Here is a 27,172-nt window from a genome sequence, read left to right as displayed (position 1 = left end):
ATTTCAATGGTGAGAGAGGGTCTGAAATTAGTGATGGGCTATATCAACATACTGTTGATTTGAGAAATAAAACCTACAGCTGTAGGGCCTAGATGCTCAAGGGAAAAAATACCATGTCCACATGCCCTTGCTGCCATATTATATAAGAAGTATAAGCCCATTGACTTTGTTGATAGCTGCTATAGTAAGGAGACTTACTTGAGGACTTACTGTCATTTCCTTCAACCAGTCACCAATATGAAAATGTGGCCTGAGTCCAATAACTCCTATGTTGCACCACCAGTTGTAAATCCTATGTCAGGCAGGCCAAAGAAGGTTAGGAGAAGAGAAGCCACTGAGACAAGAAGATGCGCTAAGTTGTCAAGAAAAGGAGTTGACATGACTTGTAGCATTTGTCAAGGTAAAAACCATAACCAAAGAGGCTGTCCTTTGAAGGTATGAACTTTTAAATTACCATTCATCATATTTTAGTAGTAATGGTTTGAATTTGACACTATATTTTTTATACTCTTTGTAGGATTCTGGTAGAACAAGCTTTGGTAATGGACCACATACTGCTGCAGCATCTCAACCAAGCTTTGGTAATGGACCAAGTGACTTTGCTGAATCAAGTGTTGCACCTAAAACAAGAACCAGGACTACTACTGCTGCAACTACAAGAGCCAGGGGAAGGCCAAGAAAGCCACCTGCAAGAGGAAGGGGAAGGCCAAGAAAGCAAACTCCAATTTCTGAAGCACCAGCAAGAGCTAGAGGAAGGCCAAGAAAGAATCCATTAACTTCTGATGCACCAGTTATAGCAAGGGGAAGGCCAAGAAAGACTACAAATACTTCTAATGTACCAGCTAGAGCAAGTGCAATGCCTAAAAGTAGTTCTCAAGCACCAGCAAGAGATATGAGAACAAGGGGAAGGCCAAGAAAGACTACAAATACTTCTAATGTACCAGCTAGAGCAAGTGCAATGCCTAAAAGTAGTTCTCAAGCACCAGCAAGAGATATGGGAACAAGGAGGACAACCATTACTTCTAAATGGTTTGAAAATGGAATAAGTTATGCTGCACCTGTTGCACCCAATGCACCTGTTCAACCTGCTGCTTCTCAGTCTAATATGAGTAAGGCAAGACCAAGAAAAACCTCTTATAAGGCAAGACCAAGAAAAACCTCTTATAAGGCAAGACTAAGAAAAACCTCTCATAAGTCAAGACCAAGAAAAACCTCTCAAGCTTCTAGTGCAACACCTGCTGACAATGAAAGAGGAAGACCAACCCTTTATAAAAGGCCTAGGATAGTTGGAATGGGTATATTTGTTGTTGAAAATGGGCTTACAACATACAGTGTAAGTGCTGAAATATAGGGTAAAGTTTTATTTTGCAAGTGAGTTTACTAACTATAAAACAACTATTTTGCTTTGTCTACAGCATGGCTTGCCAAGTAGTAGGATAATAGATGCTGGTCCAAGAAAGCCTTTAAGGTCAGTTGATGTTACTGAGGACCTTGGTCACAAACCAAGGACTGGAGTGAGGTGGAGGGGCAAAGCAGCAATGACATCAAGCCAGCTTGAAGAGATGAGGGTAAAGAAAAGGAAAAAAGTGACAGCAACCCAGAACTCACAAACAAAGGATCCATGGAAGTAGTGTTAATATGTTGGTAGTTGCTAGAACAAGCTAATGTAGTTGGCAGTTTTTGCAGTTTTTTGATAAACAAACTAATGTAGTTGTGGTTTAGATATAGTTATGGCTTAGATGATTGTTTAAGATGCTTGTTTTGTAATATTATGCTATTGCACTTGAATTTTGCATCATTATGAGTGTGATCCACTACTTTTGATCAAACTTATATTGGTGCCTTTGGTTTATATATATTCAGTTCTATTTCTATTATGAATTTTTGTTCAAGATCTTTGTGTTCCATTTCTTTTTGGTAGTGTAGTATCTTTGCCAATATGATTCTTTAGAGTAGTGTACTATTAAATCAATTCCACTTGAAACAACTTCTTACCAAAATAAACACTAACACAAAGGATTTCATTGATCAACTTCCATGTTACATTAACCATATGACAAAAGCCTACAAAGCACTTCCTAACTTACATTAACCATAACACAAAAGACTTCAACTTGAAACATACATGTACCACTACGACAATTGGTCATGGCAAGTCTTTGCATATCCTTGCATTAACCAATTGATCCAACTAGCAAAACAAATCAAGATGCAAAAAGTGAAAATCATATTAAAGCTAAAGTTGTTGATCCCCTTCTTTTTCACTTTTATCTCTTTTGAATTTTCAATTTCGGGCAGATTGATCACACTTGATTGTTCTTCCATCTCCTTCATTTTCTTATCACTTGAGGCAGATTATTCTTCCATCTCAATCTCCTTCAGCATATCTGCAATTTCAGAACTTCCACATCCTTCTTCCATCTCCTTGATACTCTTCTGCTTTGAAGTTAATTCTTCGTCCATCTCCTTCATTTTGATCCGCTATTTCAGAACTTCCACATCCTTCTTCCATCTCCTTGATACTCTTCTGCTTTGAAGTTAATTCTTCATCCATCTCCTTCATTTTGTTCACCAACTTTGGAATAATGTACTTCGATCTTTCATCAACTTTAGAAAGATCCCTCCATCGAAAAAATTTACACTTCTTTAGACCATAGTAGGGGCAAGACCAATATCTTCTTCCAGGATTGTTGTCAGACTAGGAAGTCTTCAAAGGGAGCATCAGACCATGACTACATTGCACCTCGGCATTCAACATTGGACCTTCATTGTCCATACAAAGCTTATTCAAATCCAATCTTACCTCTTCCATAGCTAACCCTAATTTTTTAACAAAAATTTTGGGAAAAGAAATTGTAAGCCCTAAATTTAAAAATATAAATTAAAGAGAAGAAATTTAAAGGAACCCAATCTTACCTCTTCAAAGCAACAACGTCAATGGAGAATGGTAGCGGTGTCAATAATGGTCCACAAACCCGTCGTTGGTGTTTTTGGTTTGTGGATTGTGGAAATAATGAAAAAACAAATAAAGGGATTATGAGGACTGCTACGTGGCAAATTCTTACTGGTCCATTAAGTTTTAAGTCCAGCCTTACGCACTCAACAAGCGTGTTCTCACTTTCTTGTCCAGGTCAACATATAAATACATCAATAATACACCAAAAAAAAAAAAAAAAAAAAAAAAAAAAAAGAGTCTAGGGGTGTCATAGGACTCCCACAAAGTTAGGGAGTGCTATGGCAACTTCGGTCATAGTCTAAGTGTGTTTCGAAACCTTTTCCCAAATCTAAACATAGAAGAAATTATATATAAGTTACTCCTATCTTATAGTGTCCACAAGATTCAATGTTTTCATAGACAACAAAACATCTTAAAACAACAACTATGACAAAGATACACATGGAGACACAATCATAAAACAATTTCAAAATTCAAAATTTGTTACAAAAAAGGCAAAGAAGAGGGTGATATCTTTTAGAAGTGATTGATACCTCTTTTGCTGATAATTCCTGTGATGATTTATTTTCCCAAGGGTACAGTCAATCAAGTCAACCAATACCTATACAAGATTTTATAATTTATTGCAACATGCAGCAAAAAAAAAAAAAAAAAAAAAAAAAAAAACTAGAAATAGTTTTGTTCCATCAATTTATTAAAATCCTATCTCTAAAACTAACAGATATTGACGTAATAAGAAAGATTGAATTTCACCAAGGAAGCAAAAGACACAAATGAAAAAAAAAAAAAAAAAACAAGTTGATAACTGGTCAATGTATTGATTGATCACAGAAGAAATCTAATAAGCATGGCCACCAGCCCTTAGGCATGTAGCAGTAGAGTGCTTGTTCTTCCATTTTCAGGTCTTAGTATTTTTTCGAAGTTTTCGTCTTTTATCTCCTCCTTTTCAGAAACCATGAGAAAACAAAATGGCCAAACGGTGCCTTAAATATCAGTCATCAGGAGGAATTTTCTGTTCCCGAACACCATGGATTTAACTAGATGAAACCCCATTAAGAATAAGCAGAGTGTGCACTTAGAGTTTAAAATCCATAATCTATAGAAGAAATTAAAAAAATTAAAGTTGCAAACAGATTTCTACATCTTCAAAAGATATCGGTTCCCTCCATCTTCTAAGTTAGTTGACAATGATTATACGGAGTACAATCCTCTCGAATTCCAACGACAACTAGTCAAAGGATCAATGAACATTGTTCATTGATGAAGGCTGCTCGTTCAATGCATCCTGGCATGACCAATTCAAGACCAAAAATAGCGCGAAACATTGTCCAGATCTGTCTAGTGAAGGTACAGTTAAACAGTAGATGATTTACTAACATATTGTCCCTTTCACACAGAAAGCATCTTTGTGAGTAGCGATACAATTGCCTTCCAAATTGTTCTCCATGGCCAGTCCTTTCAAATGCCTCCCATATTCCCCAAAAGATTTTATAACATGCTTTGACAATAAACTTTCCGTCTTTCCGAAACTTTGACCACAATGAGTCAGCAACCAGATCATTGAGAGAGATAGCCTCCAATTTCAGTAGCTATTCATTTACATTTTCAAATTCCCAATCAAAAAGGTCCTTCGCAGGAACAATGTACTTTTCTTTGACAATTACTTGACAATAGAAAATGGATATGCAAAAAATTTCAGCATGCGTATTCCTTTCCCAGAGCAAGAATACAAAGTACTATAAAGAAAGTTCAAATTTATGTCAAGCCTCCGAGCAGCCTTATTTTACAATGCTTCATTGAGACAGCCAAGTCAAAGCAAGACAATGTAGCAAGAAAATATCAGAATGGAAATTCATACACTTTAAGTGTACTATATTACAATCATGAATGAGAAACAAAAAATCACAGCTGACATCAAATTATTCTAAAGATGAGGTTAATTTTTTGATAGAACGTGATCACGTTGAAAAACTAAAGAGAGAAGTAATTAGATATATTACTCCTATCTTATAGAGTCCATAGGATTCAATATTTTCATAGACAACAAAATTTCTTTAATGACTGCTATGACAAAGCCACACATGCAGAAATGATCATAGAACAATTTCAAAATTCAAAAAACTAGTAGAGAAAAGCAAAGAATCAAGAAGAAGGTGAAGACAATGGTAAATGGCCCTTGTTGTGTAGAGGGGTGTGGGTTGGGGAGGTGGGTTTCAACTCTAATCTGGATTCCAATGAGAAATTGGGAGGTAAACCATACAGAATCAGGAGAAGCCTTGATATCTTTAATTGTATCGATATCTTTAATTGTATCAACAATTGTGAATTAACTGATGTTGGTTATACTGCTGTGAAATTCACATGGTGTATCAATAGATGGCTTAGGAAGAGGATTTGGAAGAGACTTGATAAAATCATGATTGATGATCTATGGGTGCAGAAATTTCAAAACAACATTGTCAGACACCTTGTAAGAACTGGTTCACATCATAGACCCCTTCATTTGAAATGCTCCAACAATCAATAAGAGATCATCAGATACTTTAGGTCTTCTATTTTTGGACTAAACAAACTGGCTTTCAGGATTTGGTGCAAGAAGTGTGGAACAATCTGATCACAGGTAACCCAATGTGAATTCTCCAACAAAAAACTGAAGCTTCTTGGGAGAAGATTGAGTGTTTGGTCTCGGAATATCATTGGAGATGCTCATATGAAAGTGGCAGAATGGGAAATTGAAGTACACAGATTGGAAGAACAGGAATTGATCAGAAATGACAATGAGGTTAGGTAAGAACACAACAAAGCTCATGCCGAGTATATTAAATGTCTCTCAATGCAAGATACTATACTAAAGCAGAAGGCTCAATTGAAATGGTTTGAAGCAGGTGATAACAACAGTAAGTATTTTCATAGTATTTTAGAGACGTGAGAAGAAGAATGCAACAACAGCAACAACAACAACATACCCAGTGTAATCCACTAGTGGAATGCAGATTCGTAAAATATGGAACCACAGAGATAATTGGATTCAGGGGGGAGAAAAGATTTCTAAAGTTGTTATAAAACACTTCAGGAAACTTTTCAATCTTAATCCTGCTAGACAGAATAGAGAAGTTCTAGATTGTGTTCCAGATCTTGTTATAGAGAATGATAATATTTTATTGAATGCTATTCCTGATGAGACAGATGTTAAAGAGGCAATTTCCAATATATGCCCTCCTAGTTCAGCAGGACCAGATGGTTTAAATGGTTTGTTTTATCATAAATGTTGGAATATCATTAAAAATGATGTCACAAACTTTGTCAGATATTTCTTAACTGGGGGCAATATCACCAAATATTTAACCAGACTTGTTTGGCCTTGATTCCAAAAGTTGATTCTCCCTCATATTTTTCAGAAATGAGACCTATCAGCCTTTCCAATTTTTCTTTTAAGGTCATTACCAAAGTTCTTTCCATGAGATCAAATCATATGCTAATTAGGTTGATTTCAGAAAATCAAAGTGGTTTCATTGAGGGTCGAACCATGACTGAAAATATTTTGCTAGCTCAGGAAATTGTTCAAGGCATCTCCATGCCCAACAAAGGTGGTAATGTGGTTATCAAATTAGATATGGCAAAGTCTTATGATAGACTTTCTTGGACATTTCTAGCTAATGTTCTCAAGAAGTTTGGCTTCATTGAAGAATTGATATTATTATGAGACTGATATCCGATGTATGGTATGCAGTTATCATTAATGGCACTAGGAAAGGTTTCTTCACTTCCTCATAAGGCCTCAAACAGTGGGATCTTTTGTCCCCTTCTTTATTTGTGATAGCAGTTGGAACAGCTTTATCCAGGATGCTTAAAAGGCAACAATATAACTGTAACTTTCCCCCTTTTACTATGAATACCCAAGGTCCCTAACATCTCGCATCTTTTTTACGCCGATGGAATTGTTAACTTTACTTCTAGCAACTCCAAATCTATTAAGCTAATCATGAAAGTGATTAAGAAATATGAAGCAGCTTATGGGAAATTAGTTAATCAAGATAGAAGTTTTTTCTTGACAGATCCAAAGGCCTCTAATAAACAGAATGAGAACTGCCACCGGTTTCTTGAATAAAAATTTCCTTTTGTTTATTTAGGATGTCCTATTTTTGTTGGTAGAAAAAAATTGTTTATTTTTATGACCTGGTATCCAAAATAGTCAAAAGACTTAATGGATGGCAATGTGAATTATTATCTTTATGGAGGAAAAACTTTAATTAAACATGTTTTGCAGGCTATTCCAACATACTCCCTTGCTGATATGAGTCCCCCGCAAAGCTACTTACAGAATAATGGAGAAATACTTTGCCAACTTCTTCTGGGGAAGTATCAATGACAAGGTCAAATATCATTGGAGCTCATGGGATAAGCTATGTTATCCCAAAGAAGGAGGAGGAGTAGGCATCAGAAGCATTGAGGTCATCGATGATACATTTGCAGTCAAAAGATAGTGGAACTTCAGAAATAAAAATAATTTATGGACAGATTTTCTTAAAGAAAAATACTGCTCAAGAGGTCACCCTGTGACTCTAAAAGGAGCAGTCAAACAGTCTCACATTTGGAGATATAAGACGAAGATGAAAAAGAAGGTGGAGCATAACATAGTTTGGAAGATTAACAAAGGTGATTGTAGTGTTGGATAGGATAATTGGATAGGTTCTGGACCTTTAGCCAATACATATATAATTACTTCTAGATCTACTAGGCGAAAGGTTAATGATTTCATGCACAATGGCATGTGGGACTTACAGAAGCTCAATGATGCTTTGCCAGAAAATATTATCCATCAGATTAAGAATGCCAAGATAGGGGATCAAAACAATGAAGACAATGCTATATGGTAACCCTTCAGTTGATGAGAATTTCTCTAATGCTTCAGCCTGGCAGAGTATTAGAAGGAGGAAACAATCAATATGGTGCTTAAACGATTATGGAACAAGAACATCCCTGCCAAAATATCCTTTCTAGTTTGGGGACTTCTCAAAAATAAATTGCCTTTTGATGATGTTCTATTTAGATTTGGGGCCAGTTGGTATCAAGTTGTGTATGTTGTCTCTGTGCCCAAATGTGAAAACGCTCAGAATATTTTTGTTGAAAATCATCCTGCTAATTACATTTGGAAGAGATTTGGTAATCCACTTGAAGTTCAAATTCAGAGATTCAATAGTAGAAGTCTAATGAACCAGTGGTGGGAAATTAGACCAAGAAATGAGGTACATAAATATGTAATGCTTATTACTTCTCTCATGATGATTTAGGAAATTTGGAAAAGTAGGTGTTCATGTAAATATTGCACCCGAACAAAATTTTGTATAGTAGCATGTATAATATCTGTTGGAACATTAATTCCGCTCTAAGCCTTAGCTTTTTCAACTGTGTTTTCGCTTGGCCTTGGGGTACACTCTATGCAATTATTGCGCGACTCAAAGCTACATTTCATTATTTTATTTTATATATGCATTTTCTTGATAAAAAATAAAGGAAGAAACAAGTGTGAAAAGCCATTTCTTGAATTCATATACTTAAAAGAAAGCATTTTTATACCCGTTGACACTACCATGAAATATGGAAAATTTCATAGTATATTTTTTGGCTGCATATCCCACAGAAGCCATTACACTGAATAAGAGTTCTCAGATTACACCGTCAAAGTATTGTAAAGGATAAAGTATTCTATTACTCCTGTTAGAGTACCTATCATTATTAATCGCACTCCATAATGTTTTCTCCCTACTCAGATAGCTCTAAGGCAAGGTGATACAGTCTCGCCGTACCTTTTTATTCTTGCTTCATTGTCATGGGTTAAACAAGCTTAATGAGTAGCGATCCAAGTGAAGCAGGTGGTTCACGGAACTGCAATTGTTTTCCAAATTGTTCTCCATGGCCGGTACTTTTGAATGCCTCCCAAGTAAACTTACCGTCTTTCTGAAACTTCCACCACAGTAAATCAACAACCTGATTGTTCAGAGATAGCTTCCAACTTCAGCAGCAAATCATTTATATCTACAAATTCACAATCAAATAGGTCCTTCGCAAGACCAATGAACTTTACTTTGACAATATTACTATTCCATAAAAATTGTCAAATTCCCAATAATCATCCATCACTCAGCACTCTTGGAACATATATAAACTCCCAGAAATTGAAAATAACATCATTTGAATATGATGATGTTGGGCATTCATCTACAGATATCCTATTAGATTCGAACTTGTTTTATTTCAATTTCAAGAAAACCAAAATATTCATACTATATGGTTCAGGCAGAAGGATGGGGTTCATCTTATCAACTCTGGTGTTCCATTTATGGATGATGTAACTAAGACTTTAGAAACTACCAAAAACATTGTTCCTGTAGCAATTTCTAAGTTAAAGGGAGTTGTTATCGATTCTGAAAAAAAAAATAGAAAATGATAATACCTGAAGATAACTAAATAGCATTAAAAATGATATTACTACACTTAGAATGTGCACACATTAGGAAACCCACCATTATTCTTTTTTATTTTTTTTATTTTTTATAATCGGTACAGTGACCTTTTTTTTTTCTCATATTAAGAGTGCAATAACATTTAATTTATGAGAAAAAGAAGACTGTAAAAAATCAAAACATCATAATTGATGTACCTCCTCAATAAGCCTACCTAGAAAACTCAAGCAATGTTCTAATTGCCATCAACTTCTGCAATTTCATTGGATGTCATTCCTTTTGCAGGAATAAAAAGGAAATTGTATCACAGATATAATGTAGCTGAATAAACCAAGCGAAAAGAAATATTCACTTCTTATTTTCCACGTGAAGCTCTGGTATCATGTCAAAGACGGATGGATTCTTGCTTATAGCCTTTACCAGCATCTCAGCAGTAGTTGCATCATATGAGAAGCCCCTTCCAGTCATTTCCTTCATAAAGGTTGGCATTTCACTAATTTTGCTGCACCAGACAAATCCTTGCACAAACACATTATAAGTGACATTGTTGGGAAAACAACCGTTCTCCTCCATTTTTCTAAGCATATCTTAGCTTCATCCAAAAACCCTTCAAGAAAAAATCCATTTATCATTATATTGTATGTTTTCACATTCGGAAGCACTCCAGTTAAAGAAAGCTTCTAAAAAATCGCATGAGCTTTATTGAGTATACCATTTTTGCACAATCCATTAATGACAACATTGTAAAATTCAATATCAGTAGTTTCACTCTTTCCTTCCAACTTATTAAAGAGTGACATAGCTTCCTCAACAAGTCCGTACTTTAAAAAACCATTGAGCAAAGTGCGATAAGTGCACAAATTAGGTAGGGGCTCCATAGATAGCATCTCATCAAAGAACTTTTTAGCATTTCCAATTCTTCCAACTTCAAACAGGCCTTGCAAGATAGTAGTGTAGCTGAAAATATCGGATTTTGACCCCCTTTGAGAAATTTCACAAAACAATTGCATGGCCTCATCCACTTTCTTTTCCTTACAGTATCCATTTATTAGTATGTTATAGCTAAAAATGTCAGGTTCAACTTATCTGTCATGGAATCAAAAACTCCCCTTGCTCTATCCAGTTGACCACGCGAACAATGTCCATCCCTTATGGCATTATAGGTGAACACATTAGGCTCTACACCTTTCTCGATCATGTGTCGCATTACTTCCTCGGCATCTTCGACTTTTCCTTCTTAGCATAGTCCATCAATCACCATGGTGAAGGTGCGCACATTTGGATAAATATTAAGGTTCACCATCTCAGAGAAAAAAGTCTTAACCTTTTCCCACGGACCAAGCTTACACAAACCATCAATCAATGAACTATACGTGACTATGTTTGGAGGAATGCCTTTACGCTTCATCTCGTTCAAAAGGTAGACAGCAATATCTATGTTTCCCTCTTTTGCATAGAGCATCTATAACAACGCTATAAATATATCTATTGGGTTTAGTGTTCCCTTGGTCCATTAACAGGAGCAAACTTAGAGTTTTTTTAGTATGACTCCTTTTGCTGAGCCCATTCATGAAAGTTGCATACATGACTTCGTTAGGCTCACAAATATTCTTTCTCACCAATTTTTTGAACAATTCAACTGCATCTTTGACCTTATTTTGAGCAAAAATCCCCTAATTAGGGTGGTAAATATGACATCATTAAATGAAATACCATTCTTCAAGTAAATAGTTAACACCGAAAACCCACAATCAGCACGATGCATGGGGCAATAACTATTAATGACGCTACTCAAGATAAATCCATCAATTGGAATACCCAATGTCTGCATTTCTCGAAAAAGAGAAACTGCATAAGAATAATGCTTCATATTTCGAATAGTCTTAAATAATTTAGAGAAATTGACAACAGAAGGAAGAGGCTATGTTCTGACCATTTGGTGGAAGAGAGTAACAACACCATTTAAGCACTTGACATTCTCAAAATTGGTATTTGCCCCAAGTGTACCCTTTCCTGAAGAATTAGAAAGGGTATGTTAAGGGTCAGATTCCTACGAATTGAAAGCAAATGGAGGGTATCTCGGTAGGGTTTTAGCAAATGAATGTTGCTTGGCTTCTTACATTAGCTCTTACCTCCTCTTCTCTTACTCCTTATCTTTTATTTTGGTCCCCAAGGAACGACCGAATGAAAAAGTAACTTTATTGGATTGTTTCAATTTTTTTCATAGCTTTTTTCCTGTTGGTAGCTATAATTTTGGTATTTATTATTTGTCATTATTTTTATACTGTATTTAATTTAACTGTATTCAATTAGGTTGTATTCATGAATACAGTTTATAACTAAATGATTCAATATTTTCATGACAAGCTGACAACAATTTGGTTGCCTCTATCAATATTGTTCAAGGCGAATACAGTGTATACAAGGATACAAACAATAAACTTTTTAAAAAAAGCAGAGATTTGTCCAAAAAGTTTTCTTCAAAAATACAAAATAAAGACGAAAACGCAAAAAATGCACTATTTTTACATATTTTGTTCACATTCCTCCATAGCACAAGTGACCTCGTCTTGTGCTTTGGGCACAAGTGTCCAACTTTCTCAATTTTTACAATTTGTCCCAATAGGTCAGAAACCTAGCTGAATTAAGGTTGGTAAAATTAGCCCATAAATCATGACCGTCAAGCTGTTCAAGTTTGACAAGTTAATAATCCACACATTTATTATTTCAGTTTATTTTGACCCGTCCAATTCAACTCATCTAAAAGTTGGGCCAATATGTAACTTAAACTGACCCATGAGAGACCTTATCCAAAATGCTTTTTTATTTATTTATTTGATATGTTATATATGAACATAATAAAGAAAAATATGTTTTAATAGGTATTAAAACAAATTATAAAAAATAAAATTAAGAAATTAAGATTTAGTAAGAGTTGAGCGAGTAGAGTTATGACCCATTATTTAGCCCATTCAACCAAAGTAACTGTTGATTAACTCAACCCTTTTTAATCCATCAAAATTTAACGCAACCCACTCATTTGAAACCCCTACACGAGCCTTTAAAACCTACCATTATTAATAAATCTAAAATATAATACTCTCTCCGTTTCAATTTGTTTATTTTTAGTCCTTTTAAAAAATATTTTTTTTCTTCTTTTGCAACTCTTTAATTTCAAATTTTTACATGACATGTTTAATATCATAAGATTAAAGGGTATTTTGATACTTACTACATATCTTTAAATTAAGACCCCAAGATTCAAAAGTCAAAACCAAATAAATAAATTTAAATGGAGGAAATATTTGACTTGTACAAAAGGTACAAAATATGACATGAGATGCAAATATACTCAAAACTAAAGGCTGAGTTATTACAAATGACTCTACAAAATATGAACCGCCCAAAAGAAAGAACATAACATGTTGGTAGTTGAGATATTTAATTTTGTATTAGGCGTTAGAAACAAATGGACCGATCGTACTGCGTAGATAAGCAAACTTTATCAATTTAGTGTATATCAACAATTTTAACTCCAGTAGTCCACAGTATCAATTTAGTGTATACCAATAATGTTTTCAGCTTTAGTGGCAGCCATGGCTGCACAAACTATCATCTCTACTGCTGCAACTCATCCTTTCATTTTCCCAATTGCTGCCCCAAACACCACACCTTCCGCTTCACTCCATTCTTTACTTGATGTCAATGTCAATGTCAAGTCTACTACTGGCCAATCACTGAGCCTCGCTGCAGTAACTGCCCCTAAACTAATTGCTTCAACCAAGAAGGCTGTTGCTGTTCTTAAGGGCAACTCTAATGTCCAAGGCGTTGTCACATTTACCCAAGAGAATGATGGTATTTCTATTTCTTTTCCTTTCTATGAGTGTTGTAGTTATGATTTTAAGCTGTTTTTCACTTTTTAAATTAATACTCTATAAGGGGCTGTTTTGGTTCATGGGATAAGGTGAGAAATCTCACAATTAAGTTTGAGATTAAATTTAGAGTACTTTGTTTGGTTGAAGTTGAAGTTATAAATTCCATCAAAGTTGGTGTTACCCAGGTGGGATAAATTAGTTCAAGTATTATAATGTCGGGATAATGGTAACTATCCCGATTAAATGCAGGATTCTTTTATCGTGTTTGGTTATGGGTATTAATTAGTTCTGGGATTATTTTATCACACCATTTGTACCAAAATAATGGGATATATTAGCTATCCCATATAGAAGGTGGGATAGCTAATCACATGAATTATCCTAACCCATAAAACCTTCTTATCTATCCCATCCCGGATACCAAACGACCAGGGGCGGAGCCAAGTGGTGGCCAGGGTGTTCACCTGAACCCCCTTCGGTAAAAAATTATCATGTATACACAAGGTTAAAATTATTTTTTATGTATAAATAGTAGATGTTGAACCCCCTTGGCTTTCTCGTTTCTTACTCTTTTATATTTTTGAACCCCTTAGTGAAAATCGTGGCTCCGCCACTGCAAACGACCCTAATTTTCTTCTTTGAATGCACATTTATGGATTATTATCCAAAAATATAAGCTTTCATTAGCAATATTTCATGCTCTTTTATCTAAATTTCACTCTGGTTTTTATCTGATAGGTCCAACCACGGTGAAAGTTCGTTTAACAGGACTTACTCCCGGACTTCATGGGTTCCATCTAGTAAGTGCATACTCCATGTGTTTCAATTTATTTGTTTTAGTTTGAGTCGGCACGAAATTTAAGAAAATAAAGATGACGAATTCTGTGGTCTTAAATTAACGAGGTGTATAATGTATCAAAATATCCTTTGAATCTTGTGGTCTTAAATGTGTCATGTAGGATATTAGGGGTAAGGAGTTACTAAATATATAAAGCAACATTCTTTTGAAACATACTAAAACGGAAAGTAAGAGAAACAAATTGAAACAAAAGAAGTATTTACGAAGCCATTTTGGACAATTCTGGAAAAGAAAATTCCAATTTTTCTCTATTTGCTAAACATAGCACTTGAAACCAGCTCGCAACTTGAGCCTTGAATTAACAATAAAGTCATAACTTTTTGTTGGCTCTCAGCTTTTGCCCTAAGATATTAAATAATTCACCCCCAAAATTTATTTGACGGGGGAAATTTAGCTTCAAGTAATAAATAACTACTTGCCTTTATATTGCTGTTTTCTTGTTCTTGCAAAATTTCAAAATAAATGTTTCACAAAGAAAGGCCACTTCAGAGTTTGCGGTTTTGAACTTACTTGTTAATTGTTGGTTAATTCTTGCTAATTTTCAGTTTGGGTTGGTTGTTGTTGTAGCACGAATACGGTGATGTTACAAATGGTTGTATGTCTACAGGTTTGTTTTGATTTACTTTGAACTTGGGATTAAATAAGTAACTGCGACTCCAGCAGGAACCTTTTTTTTTTTTTTTTTTTGCAAATGTTAAATCTGGTTATACTATTTTTGTTACTAGTTTGATGTTTTCTTTCTAATTGTTTTACTCTAGGAGCCCATTTCAATCCTACCAGCAAAACACATGGATCTCCTGGAGATGAAACCCGTCATGCGGGTGACCTGGGAAACATAGAGGCTAATGCTGATGGTACTAAACATGCTTTTAAGGGGTCGTTTGGTAGGGTGTATAAGAATAGTACTGTATAAGGTGTATTAGTAATGCTGGCATTATTTTTTATCGACTTTTGGATTTGTTGTATTAAATAATATGCATTACATTATTTAGTACTGAATAGGGTGTATAATTAGGGGAAGAATAATACTGGTATTAGTTGTACCAGACTTAAATTTACAACCAAACATTGTACCAAAATGTAGTACCAGCATTATTCTACCTAATACACCCTAAAAAAACGACCCCTAACTTTCTGAACTTTTCCGTGTCTCTTGGGTTTGTTAATCAAGATGGATGGTGATTTCTTTTTCTTTGATGTTCTTGGCCGTGCTTTCTATTTCCAGGCATAGCTGAAGCAACAATTGTAGACAACCAGGTCCAACGCTCAATTGTGTGGCCATTGAAGTGCCCACACACATTTCATTTTTTCTATCATTTATTCATCTTCTTTTGGGATATAAAAGTAACTATTCCTTTTAAATATTGCTCAGATACCATTGACTGGTCCAAATTCAGTTGTTGGAAGAGCGCTCGTGGTTCATGAGCTTGAGGATGACCTTGGAAAGGGTAAGGTTCAATTTTACGGTTTGGTGTTTACCTCTTATTTTGACGTTTAGACGTGCATTTATTTATGTAAGCCAAATTATTTGATATTACCTTGGGGAGGTTACAGATAATTTTATGAGCTAACTCTCATTTGGTAGTCTAACTGTAGGTGGCCAAGAACTCAGTCTTACTACTGGCAACGCCGGGGGACGATTGGCATGTGGTAAAAAGAACACTATTCACTCTCCCACTCTCTCTTCCTTCTAGTATAATTTTCTTATCTGTTCTTGTGCCACCTATGTCTAAAGGCAGAGAAAAAATTGTGAACTTAGCTTGGGTGCTGATTTCGCCTATTGGATTTTATTTCTGATTGTTGTATTTTATCGCGGACATTTGTAGTGTCTGAGTAACAAAATACTTTTTTTTTTATTTTTCCTTCTATTTGAGAAAGAATAATAATAATAAAATGCATATCACTTGCTTTTCAAAAGATAACTCTATTATGTTCAGCAGCTTTTGGAAATCGTGACTAGGGCTGGTAAAATGGTTTAAAAAACAAGTAACCTTCCAATCCGATCCACTATATATGGTTGGATAACCTGCTTTTTGAAAATGGCTCAAATTTGGATATTATCCATTAAAAAATGGATACCCATTTGTCCGGTTGTTATTTTTTATGAGTTCTTGCTTTTTGGGAGTCTATGCTTATTTTGGCTTCTAACTTGTCTTCTTACCTGACTATTCCTGAAGCCATGGAATATCCATATTATCCGTCGGTTAACCCATTTTTTATTCGTGTTAAATATGGGCCGATTGGATATTACATCCGTTTTTGTTTAACCCATTTTCGACCTGCACATATCAGATCCAACCCACCCATTTGTCACTGCTAATCGTGACTTTTAAACATGATTTTCCTTCTTACCTTTTCATATCCTTGAAATGGTGGAAATTCAGTTGGACTAAATCTTTTAGCTTTTTATTGTGTTCTCTATTCTTTATTCTATGCTGTTTTATAGCTATGTTCTCCTTTATGAGTTATGACCTTATGTGCTGTTCCTACGGGTGCCTAGAAAGGGAATAATTTGTCCAAAAGAAACTTTTTGGGCAAATATAACTTTGTCAAATGTGCTGACCAGCCAATTTGTTTAAATCATATATATAGGCAGTAAAATCTGCTTCCAAATGACCATTGAAGGAAAAACAAAAGTGACACTTGACAAGTGTTGCTAATTATGTTCTGAAAATCTTTTTTGTATATTTGTAACCAGGCAGTAGTCTGTTGGGTGCTTTTAGCAGTAAATTAGTAAGTGATACATGTAACACTTCGAACACTTGTTTGTAGTATTTATAGTAATTCTCATTATCAAGACATCATTGTTTGTTCGGTTTCTTTAGGCATCTAATCTTGTACTACATTTTCTCCATATATATTAGCTTGAGTAGGCAATCTCAATGGTCTGAAAGACTCAACCAAAAATAGGACAAGACTTTACTCTGGATGAATCATACAGTTTCAGCAGAATGTTTAAGCTCCATGGCTATTCACAAGAAGATCCCTAATCCTAACGACCATGATTCAGTCCTGCAACACAATCCCCAAAAATCCTAATCAGATAAATAGACTAATAGCCCATTTGGCTAAGCTTCTAAAATCAACTTATTTTAAAAAGTGCTTTTAAAAAAAGTGTTTTCGGTGAGAAGCAGTTTGTGTTTGACTAATTAATTTAAAAAGCACCTTTGAGCAACAAGTAGTGTTTGGGCAAGCTTTTAGCAAGTGCTTCTAAGTGTATTTTCTCAAAATTGCGTTTCAAAAAAGCACTTTTGAGCAACAATTAGTGTTTATATGTTAATTGGAAAAAGTGATTTGGACCAGTGGTATGATAATTTAAATGATGCGAGTTGTACATTATCATTTGTTTTAAGAAATTTCAACAATTCAGGCCAACCAGTCTCTTGGGAAGTGTCTATATTTATTGCTAAGCTGTTGGCAGAAAGACTCAAGCCAGTGATAGGAAAACTAATTTCTGATAACCAGAATGCATTTATAGGAGGGAGACAAATTGTTGATCCTTCTATGGTTGGGAATGAATGTGTGGAATACTTGGTGAGGAATAAAAGGCAATGGGTTCTTTGCAAGTTGGACCTGGAAAAGCTTATGATCATGTAAACTAGGCTTGCCTCTTAGACACCATGAGTCAGATGAATCTTGGTGAAAAATGGCTGAAATGGATGGAATTTTGCATATCCACAGTGAGATTTCATGTGTTTATAAATGAGAACTCTCATGGTTTCTTTAAATCATCAAGAGGGCTAAGGTAGTGGGATCCTCAGGAACGATTTAATTTGGACTGAACAGTAATAGACCAATCAAAAGCTTATAGTTTAGTCAGTTATTCGATAAACTTGCCCAGCTGGGTAGGTTTTCTTCATGTCTCAGCCTTCTAAGGTCCTTATGAGTGCTTTTAGATCTTCGGGTAAGACACCAAATAAGTTGAGAACACTATTAACTATATTATATCTTCTGACACGTTTGCTGTTGATGCACCGTTGGTAAACTAATTGGACTATCAAGGTATGTGTTCTCATCCAACTTCAATATGCCGAGATGTGGACTTAATTACAAGCACAGTAATACGGAGTCTCGTAAATTTTGGATTGCTTCTCAAATTTTCTTTTTCCCCTTAATTATGTCGTTCAAGGTGGATCTTTCCTCTACATTGGATATCTTAACTGACACATATTGCACCTCTTCATTAGTAAACTGAGAAGAGAAGCTTCTTCTGTTACTTTATTTCTTCTCTATGTTTAATTACTTTTCTAGTGGAGAAATTTTGCCTTCTGCAATGCCTCATGGGAAAAGAAAATCTGCATGAGCCTCCTTTTGTATTGTCATGTAGATTTCTTCTAGCAGGCCTTTAGACTCATAAGGGTTTTGATATTGTTATCGTTTTATTTCACGTTGAATTCTGTAGATGTGTATGAGGTCAAAATGCTCGCCCCTTGTGACATTTCCTCTTCAAGGAACTAATATCTCTTCGGGCAAAACAAAGAAGGATAAAGGAAAGGAAGTAATATCACTTCAGCTAATGTTGATTGTAAACTTATTTTGCAGGTGTGGTTGGTTTGACTCCAATTATGAAGTAAAGGTAGCAGCTCTTTGTTTGGAATCACAGAGTGCTAACGTTGTATCCTCACATGGCTAATACTATACCTGAATGTATATGTATTGCAAGACATTGTCAATGAAATAAATTTGAGGTTGCATGTACACTTCCTAAATGTGGTGCCATTCTTGGATGCATTGTAACTGGAGAATCTATTTTCAACCTTTGGAGTTTTAGCTGTAAGAAATTGTATTCCCTAGTTGTAGACTTGTATCAGAAGCCTGGGTTTTGCTCATAATTGCATCGTTGTGTTTCGTTTGGTTCTTTTCGTAACAATTACAAAGAGGATTGTATTTTACATAGAGAGTTGCTAAATGGCCACACCAATTTGACCTAAATTTAGCCACACTTATGTAAAAATCACCATAACCTCTATTGTACAATTTTAAATTAAAATAAACTTTGAGAATAAAAGATAGAAATGACATTAAGTAAGCATAAATTATTAAATTTGATCTAAATAGTCATATGAAGTTACTCCATTTGGGTCATTGTGATCAAAAAGTTTTTCACATTTTATACTCCGTTTAAAATAGGTTATGTATAGATAGTTTCCTTTTTTTTTTTTTTTTTTTTTTTTAAAATTATTTTTACCCTTTAGTGGACTTGCCATCTAGTTGGTCAGGTTCATAGGTTCGGATACTGGATGCTTAAAGAAAGAAAAAAAGAATGATTAGTAGTGTGTGCTGTGAAAGCTGAGTTAGAAAAAGTATTTCTTAATTGTAAATTAGAATGTACTCATCTGTCCCAATTTATGTGGTACCATTTTCTTTTTGGTCTGTCTCAAAAAGAATATCACTTTTTTATATTTAGAAATATTTTAACTTTATGAGATGATTTACAGCCACACATTTATATAAGGTTTTGGGATCACATATTTCAAAAGTCTTCATTTTTTAGTTAAACTTCGTCTTGAAGTCAAATGGTGCCACATAAATTGGGACGGAGGGAGTATATGCTGTCTTACTACCTCACAACCTCCGGTGTTCAATTGGATATGGCAACATAAAAGTCAGTTCACTTCTAAGTTCTTAGTTTTAGGCCCTGTTTGTCCATAGATACAAAAAAAAAAATTCACTTTTTTTTGGAATTTTGGAGTTGGAGTTGTGTTTGGCTATAATTTTTGAAATTGTAGTTTTTTTGTGAAACGTAGTTGTAAAAAAGTGAAAAAAGTGAAGTTTTTTGAAAAGCAAGTTTTTTGAGTTTTTGGTATTCCGGAATACAACTTCAAGTTGTATTCGGAATTCTCATGGCCAAACGCTGATTCCGGAAAAAAGTGAGAAAAATTTCCAGAATAAAGTGAATAATTCTTGTGACCAAACGGGGGCTTCGACTTTTCTTCCTTACCTCGTTTTATTTCACAGGCAGTAGAGGTCTTATTTATGGCGTTTCCCTACCATACTAGTTGTTGCTTCATTGAATTTGCTTTACTAATAGGCTCACGCTTGGCCAACTACTTGCTTTTTTTAGCAGGAAAAAATAACAAAGTGGAGAAATATAAAATGCCCTTCTATCATAGTAGTATCTTCCTTTTGATCCTCCTCACCCACACACACTCACGGTACGTTGTTATTAAAAAAACTCTTATAAGCAACTAATCCTCTACATTCTCTTTCGTACAAGCTTTGCTTAGAAAACTCTGTCAATCTCTTACCTTGTTAACATCTATCAAAATGCTATTGGTTTTAGCTTTGCTAGACTTATTTTATGCATTTGGAGCTTTACTAGTTTCTCGTCACGTGCGTTGCACGTGTATGTCGAGTCACATCTAAATGGTTACATAAAATAATATCAATATTATTAAAATAAAGGTTTGCGTTATTGATTAGACATGAAAGAATAAAGTGCAAGTTTATGTGAATAATCAATGCAAATCATTGCACAGTAACTTTTTTTTGGACGTCAAGATATTTGGATATCGTCTGAACCTAAGAAGATGAATGATCAAATTTTAATTAGTTCCATGTAATTTTTCTTTACTTATTTGATTTTGTGGCCATCACCTTTATTAACTGTGTGGCTACAAAATTAACTGCTTGCTCTCAGTGGCGGATCTAGGATATTCACTGAGGGGGTTGGAAAAATAAAAATGTAGTGACTGGGATTTGAAATTGGAACCTCAAGGTGAATTTTGAACACCCTAGACCACTGAACCAGCCTCTTCTCTTGTTTTTAGGGTGTTCAAAATCTATATATGTACATAAAAAATGAAAAAATACCATATAAGTATAATTTTTTGCCAACACACTCGGCAAGCCCTAGATCCGCCCCTGGTTTCTCTTTGAGATAAAACACATCTCACAAAAAACTCATGATCAAACCATTTTCTATGTACGAAACTCATCAAAATTAGCAAATATTAGACAGTTCAAACTTGAAAATATTGCATTATTGAAAAATGAGTCAAGAATCAATATCTAATAACAAAAGGGCAGCCCGGTGTACTAAGTCTCCGCTATGCGCGGGCTCCGGGAAAGTGTCGGACTACAAGGGTCTTTTGTTTGCGTTAAACTTTACCCGCATTTTTGCAAGAAATTTGTTTCCACGCTCAAACCCGCGACCTCCCGATCACATAAGCAACAACTTTCAGAGTGACGCCTTGGGTTCCTTCAAGAATCAATATCTATATCTAATAAATAAAAAATAGTAAGCAGTGTAACACACAACAAAAATAGTTAATTACCGAAGTGTTGGGAATAGTCAGTCATCTTTTGAAAGATGCATGGATCAATAGAGTTAGCTCATTCATTCTAGGTGAAGCGAAAGATGACCTGGCTTCATATAGTGGCAAACAAGTCAATGCTCTTATTTCTAGATAATTGTCCAGTAATATACAAACTATCTGCTGGGAGTATTCTTCAAAATATCAGTTGATACTAAAATGAAAAAAATAAAAATAAAATTAGAAAGAATAGGATAACAGCAATACTCAGATATATATCAACAGGGTGCAACCAAAAATTAATGTTGATAGAGAAATAAAGGAAGCTAACAAACCCTTAAAAGGTGGAGCTCCGAGGGAGGGGTTAAAAAAACAAGCAATTAATGAATGGGATCACCATAGCATGTATATAAACCTCTAGAATAATAGTTAGCTCTATCTTATAAAATTTGTTCCCTTAAGCAAATTTTCTATGTTCATCAAGTTCCAATTCAACCATCTCCCCTAAACTTACTACGACATATATGCTTTTAGTAGGCATATGTAAATTTCGATTTAACAGATAAACCGAATTGAGAAAAGAATTATATTGATATCGATTATCGATTTAACAATTTGCATATTTTATGCGCTTGACCTATCAATTCCGTTAATAGTTCTTTAAGTCGAATATAAATTGCTATCAGCACTTAAATATTAACTGACTTAATAACATATTAACAAACAAATTGGCAAGTGTCCGATCCATGAGTGAGTAAATATCTTAAAAGGTCACTCAACTTTGAGAAATTATTTAGTAAAGTCATTGAACTTTGCTACATATCAATAAAATCATTCAACTTTGGCCTTTACTCTCATAAAATCACTCAACTAAATATGTCATAAAAAAAAATATGACATGAAAATATTAATTAATTTTTTTATGCCATATAGACATGGGCCCCACAAATTAAAAAAAATAAATCATATTTTAATACCTCAACATCCACCCACCAACCCTTCATTTAAAACTCATTTTCTTTGTTGTTTCTACCTTATTTTTATGTGTGCTCTTATTCTTTTTCTTGAAATTATTTTCTTATTTATTTATTGCACTGTCCTTCTTTTTAGCTTCTACAATCTTTCTTTTCGTCTCTATTTTCTTATCTTTCTACTTTGTTTACGTATATCTATTTAATAGATAAGACTTACTCATACAAAATATTTACACCAAATCAATATGTATGAATTTTATTATAATTAAGAAATAAATAAAATAAAAATAAATATTAATTAATCATAATTAAAGAATATATAGAAACACGTGAATGTTATTATTGGTCTGGTTGAAAGGAGGAGGCCACATAGGACCGGTTGGACCCTTTCCTTTTGTAAGCAACAACAATTTTTTTGGTTAATATACGTTGGAACTAAGGTTAAAAATAAATCCGTTGGCATTAGTGTTTTCAATGAATCAATTGAAATTTAACAACTTAGCTCTCACGTAAAGTGTCCAAAGTAGTAGATTAATTTTTATACATTAAATTTTAGAAAAAAACTGAAATGTATATCCAAAATTAAAATATGAATTTATTTTATTTTATTTTATTTTATTTGTGGGGTCCATGTCTACATGGCATAAAAAAATTGATTAATATTGTCATGTCAAATTTCTTTGATGACACATTTAGTTGAGTGATTTTATGAGAGTAAAGGCCAAAGTTGAGTGATTTTATTGATATGTAGCAAAGTTTAGTGATTTTGCCACATAATTACTCAAAATTGAGTGACCTTTTGAGATATTTACTCATCCATGAGTCTTTTGGCTTCTTAATTTGCATAGATTGCAGGCTGCAGTATTAATGTCACTAAAGATTTCAAGCAAAAGTATAATTTAGATTAAAAAAAAAAAAAGGTATATGCAACATATACAAACAATAAGCTGGAATTTTATAAAATATGACTATGGTAAATAAACACAGGTAATGACAATTTATAATTATCACAAAAGTTTAAAATAATAGATTTTCATACTAAAGATTTCAAGCAAAAACGTATAACTGAATTTTTTTTTAAAAAAAGTATGAAACATATATAAACAATAAGCAGGAATTTTATAAAGCATTACTATGGTCAATAAACATAGAGGTAATGACAATGTATTACAAAAAAATTAAATAAATAGATAAATGCCACAAGCAATTAAAACTGGATCTTTAAGTCCTATTTTTATTTCCTCTCCTTGCTATAAAGCAATACATTTAAGAATTAAAGAAGATGCAGTGTGACACCACAAGCCATGATCAAAAGTAATCAGTGTAATGAATAGTCTTTTTAGGAAATACCATCTAGATATAATGTGTGGTTTAAAGAAGAATTCACTGGTATGTATATAATAATGATTAAAGATGAATCGAGTGGTATATACGTATGTAATATCAATTGACTCCTCACATTGTTCAGTTTAAAGTAATGAAGAGACAATCTGTGCACTTACCGGTTGGAATATAAAGCAATTTAAAGTTGTTGAATTGGCCTTTGGCTACAAAGATAAACCATATGACAATAAAACGGTGGCAACTCTTGCGTGAGCAACATTAGAATTTAGAAACGGTGGAAACTCTTCATGACAGCCGTATAGGTTTATTTGTCTTAAATAGGATATGTAGGTTAACAATAAGGGTATTTACGTAATTTAACTTTCAAGTTAGGGAGTTCATGCTTTTAATATAGTATAGATTAAGCACATCGAGATGTTCATGTGTTGTTTGAGGACAAGTTTAACTTAGTAGATTCATCAAAGAATCTATTTGTATATACTAGCATTGAATCCTTTTGGGAATCAATACCACATAAGTAGCATTTAAACTCTTCTCAAAGTAATCATGTGAATGAATTTTTAAAATTATTTCCATAAGTCCCTTTAGAGTTTCCCAGCAAGCATGGAAGAAACCCTTTGTTGGCATTAAGCCATGTGTGAAGTTTTGATGATTGACAAAGTGAACTTACAATAAAAAGAAACTAGGTCTAGATACAGGAGATGATTGACAAGGTAATTAAGCAAAGCTAGACAGTGGTTGAGATAAAATAGGGTTTCGAGACAATGTAAAAGGTCTGAAAAAGCAAGCAGCATAGGATGGTTAGAAAAGGTCCATAGACATGTTCCATTACAAAAGATATAGAAAACAACATACACATGAACCCATATTGCAACATGTGTGCCAGTGTAAAGACAAGTGCAATGATCAGATCAGAGAGGGAATGAACCATCCACATACATGATCTATCACTAAGACAGATACAGAGCAAAAGAGATGAAGATGACTTAGTCACAGAGCAGTTCATTGAAGAATAGAACAAGCATGAAAACATGTTCTATCTCAAGGAGTCATCAGGTGCAGCTGGTGAATGAATCAGAAGGAAAAGAGATAATGAAGAGAAAAGGTGAAGATGACTCGGAAGTATTTTGTTCAGATAAAGAGAGTTGCAGACAAAGCACATGAACCAGGTCTGCAAACATGTTCCAACACAGAGCAAGAACATGATCAGAGTCACAAAGCTAGACAAGGCTGAAGACATGATTTATTCCAGCAATGAATAAATCTAAGTGAAGAAATACAGACACAGAGCAAAGAGCATGATGCTATGAAACAAGTCTGTCAACATGTTCCATCATCTATCACAAAAGCAGGACCAAGATAGAGTCAGATAAATGAACGAGAATGGGATGATGAAACAGGTTTGTGCACATGTTCCATCTCAGGTAATGCAGATAATTTGAGGCGGACGAACCAAGTGGATGAAACAGGTTCGTGAACATGTTCCAGTGCAAGTCCTACAACAACCAGGATTTGCAGATTTATGGTAAAGACTTGGCGGTCAAGTTTATAGGATTCCTTGCCATAATTAACAAGGTCCTTCAGACTCCTACAAGGAAAATAAAGTCGATCCAAAAGGAAAGAATCCCAATTCAACATAAACCCTAAAATATCTTATGGGCATACTCGAAGAGGGTTTTGTGTTTGCCAACTTGTTGTGCACTCAATGCTCTATATATCCAAGTCTTACCAAGAAGAAGGTTTGCACACCACAAAGAGAGAATTCAGACTATTGAGCTATCAAAAGATTTATAAAGAATATTCAGAATCTAGGCGTGCGTCCTTAGTACGAGAAGGCGATTGAAGAAGATGTAGAATATGGTTATGTTTTACAGTTCTTGAGTCTAGAAAAATTTTATTTGGTTGTTTATCGAGTTGTACTTTATCCACTTTCTTAGAAGCATACCGTTAGTACAAAAACGTTGTAAATTCAACTTTAAATTGGGGATCGACTTAAGGTTGCTTACTAGTATAAGGAGATTAGTAAGATAGGAATTAGAGGTTAGTTCGTAGGTTACAGAGTCTGCGACTTGAATTTGCAGAGGCTCACCGTTGTAGTTGAGTTTGGGGTAAATCGTACGGAGATGTAGGTCGTGGTTTTTATCGCCCTTGTGAGCCGGGTGGTTTCCACATAAAAATCATTGTGTTCTTTACTTACCTGCAATTTATATTCTGCAAGACGCTAGCATAGAACAGGTAGAGTAACGTGTTCCATCCTATAGGCGAAAATTAGATAATGCATAGGGATATGAAGTAGGTCGTGCAATCCAACAAATGGTGTCAGAACAGGTTCTCCTAAAAAAGGCTAACACCTTAGGAGAAGATCATGATGAATGTTGCACCACCTACAGGACACAGTGAGGGACAATCAACTCAAAGTCCTCCATTGTTCAATGGACAATACTATCAATGATGGAAGGCTTGCATGGAGGACCACCTACAGGTAGAAGATTATGAGTTATGGGACAGGGTCATTGAGGGACCTAAATATCCCACAAAGAAGGGAGAAGATGGAACAGAGTTAAAGAAAGAAAAGGCTAAATATGTCGAAAGTGACTATAAGATGCTTTAGAAAAATGCAAGGGCTAAGAATGTCCTAATCTGTGGACTTGGACCAGATGAATACAATAGAATCTCTGGGTGCACAATAGCCAAGAAAATCTGGGATGCCTCAAAGACTGCTCATGAAGGAACCAGTCAAGTTAGAAAATTCAGGAAGGCCATGCTCTCCACTGATTAGGAAAATTTCAGGATGAGGCCAGGAGAGACAATGGACCTATGACCTATGAGATGGACATGGAGAATGCTAAAAATGAAGAAGCAAGCTCAGGAAGGTCTTTAGTGGTCAAAGCCACGGATAGAGAAGATGAAGATGACATGGCCCTCATTACAAGAAATTTTAGGAAATTCCTCAAAAGGAAAAATCAATCAGGCAAAAATAATACCTCTGAGAAGGGAAGGAGTTTTGATAGGGCACAAGCTAGTGGATACTTCAAGTATGAAAAGACTGATTATATGATCAAGGATTGTGCACAATAGGAAATAGAGTGGAAAAGAAAAAGGGCAAAAAAGGAGAAAGAGGTCACAAACAAGAGCAATAAACACAAAGGCTATGACAGCAGCCTGGGGTTCTGATGAAGACTCTGAAGATGAAGTCGATCAAACCGTTCTCATGGCTGATGTTTATTCAGGATCAGACACCGAGAACGACATCAAAGTAAGCACGCATGATTTCAAAGAAAAACTAGGTTTGTTCTCAAAGAAAAAGTCAAATTCCTTAATAAATGATCAAATTGACGAAGGGTTGAGTCACTCGGTGAATTTGCAAGCTTAAAGGATCAACTAATTAGGAGTGAAGCTAGAAAAAGCAAAGCTGAAAAGGAGAACTGTCTGTTGAGAGAACAG

General features: G+C 34.7%; 1 protein-coding gene and 1 pseudogene across 3 annotated transcripts; one reads left to right on the top strand and one right to left on the bottom strand.

The window, feature by feature from the left end:
- Window positions 1-3,764: 3,764 nt before the first annotated feature.
- Window positions 3,765-11,604, bottom strand: LOC132050313 (pentatricopeptide repeat-containing protein At1g12620-like; annotated as a pseudogene).
- A 1,257-nt stretch (window positions 11,605-12,861) lies between these two features.
- Window positions 12,862-19,002, top strand: LOC132050312 (superoxide dismutase [Cu-Zn], chloroplastic-like). Of its 3 annotated transcripts, none has more exons than XR_009413363.1 (8): window positions 12,862-13,275; window positions 14,034-14,095; window positions 14,722-14,761; window positions 14,913-15,008; window positions 15,380-15,411; window positions 15,527-15,602; window positions 15,740-15,804; window positions 18,697-19,002. XR_009413363.1 is itself a non-coding variant. In XM_059441513.1 (8 exons), exons 1-8 carry the CDS (start codon window positions 12,993-12,995, stop codon window positions 18,726-18,728), a joined length of 675 nt encoding a protein of 224 aa, XP_059297496.1. In that variant the 5' UTR covers window positions 12,863-12,992; the 3' UTR covers window positions 18,729-19,002. The 3 variants fall into 3 exon arrangements, 2 of the variants coding, with proteins under 2 accessions (XP_059297497.1, XP_059297496.1); XM_059441513.1 differs by having other exon boundaries at window positions 12,863-13,275; window positions 15,751-15,804; XM_059441514.1 differs by lacking the exon at window positions 15,740-15,804.
- The last annotated feature ends 8,170 nt before the right edge of the window (window positions 19,003-27,172 follow it).

This window comes from Lycium ferocissimum, chromosome 3 (assembly GCF_029784015.1).
Source record: "Lycium ferocissimum isolate CSIRO_LF1 chromosome 3, AGI_CSIRO_Lferr_CH_V1, whole genome shotgun sequence".
NCBI lineage: Eukaryota > Viridiplantae > Streptophyta > Magnoliopsida > Solanales > Solanaceae > Lycium > Lycium ferocissimum.
Note: the sequence above shows the minus strand (reverse complement) of the source record. Positions and strands in the feature narration are given on the sequence as shown.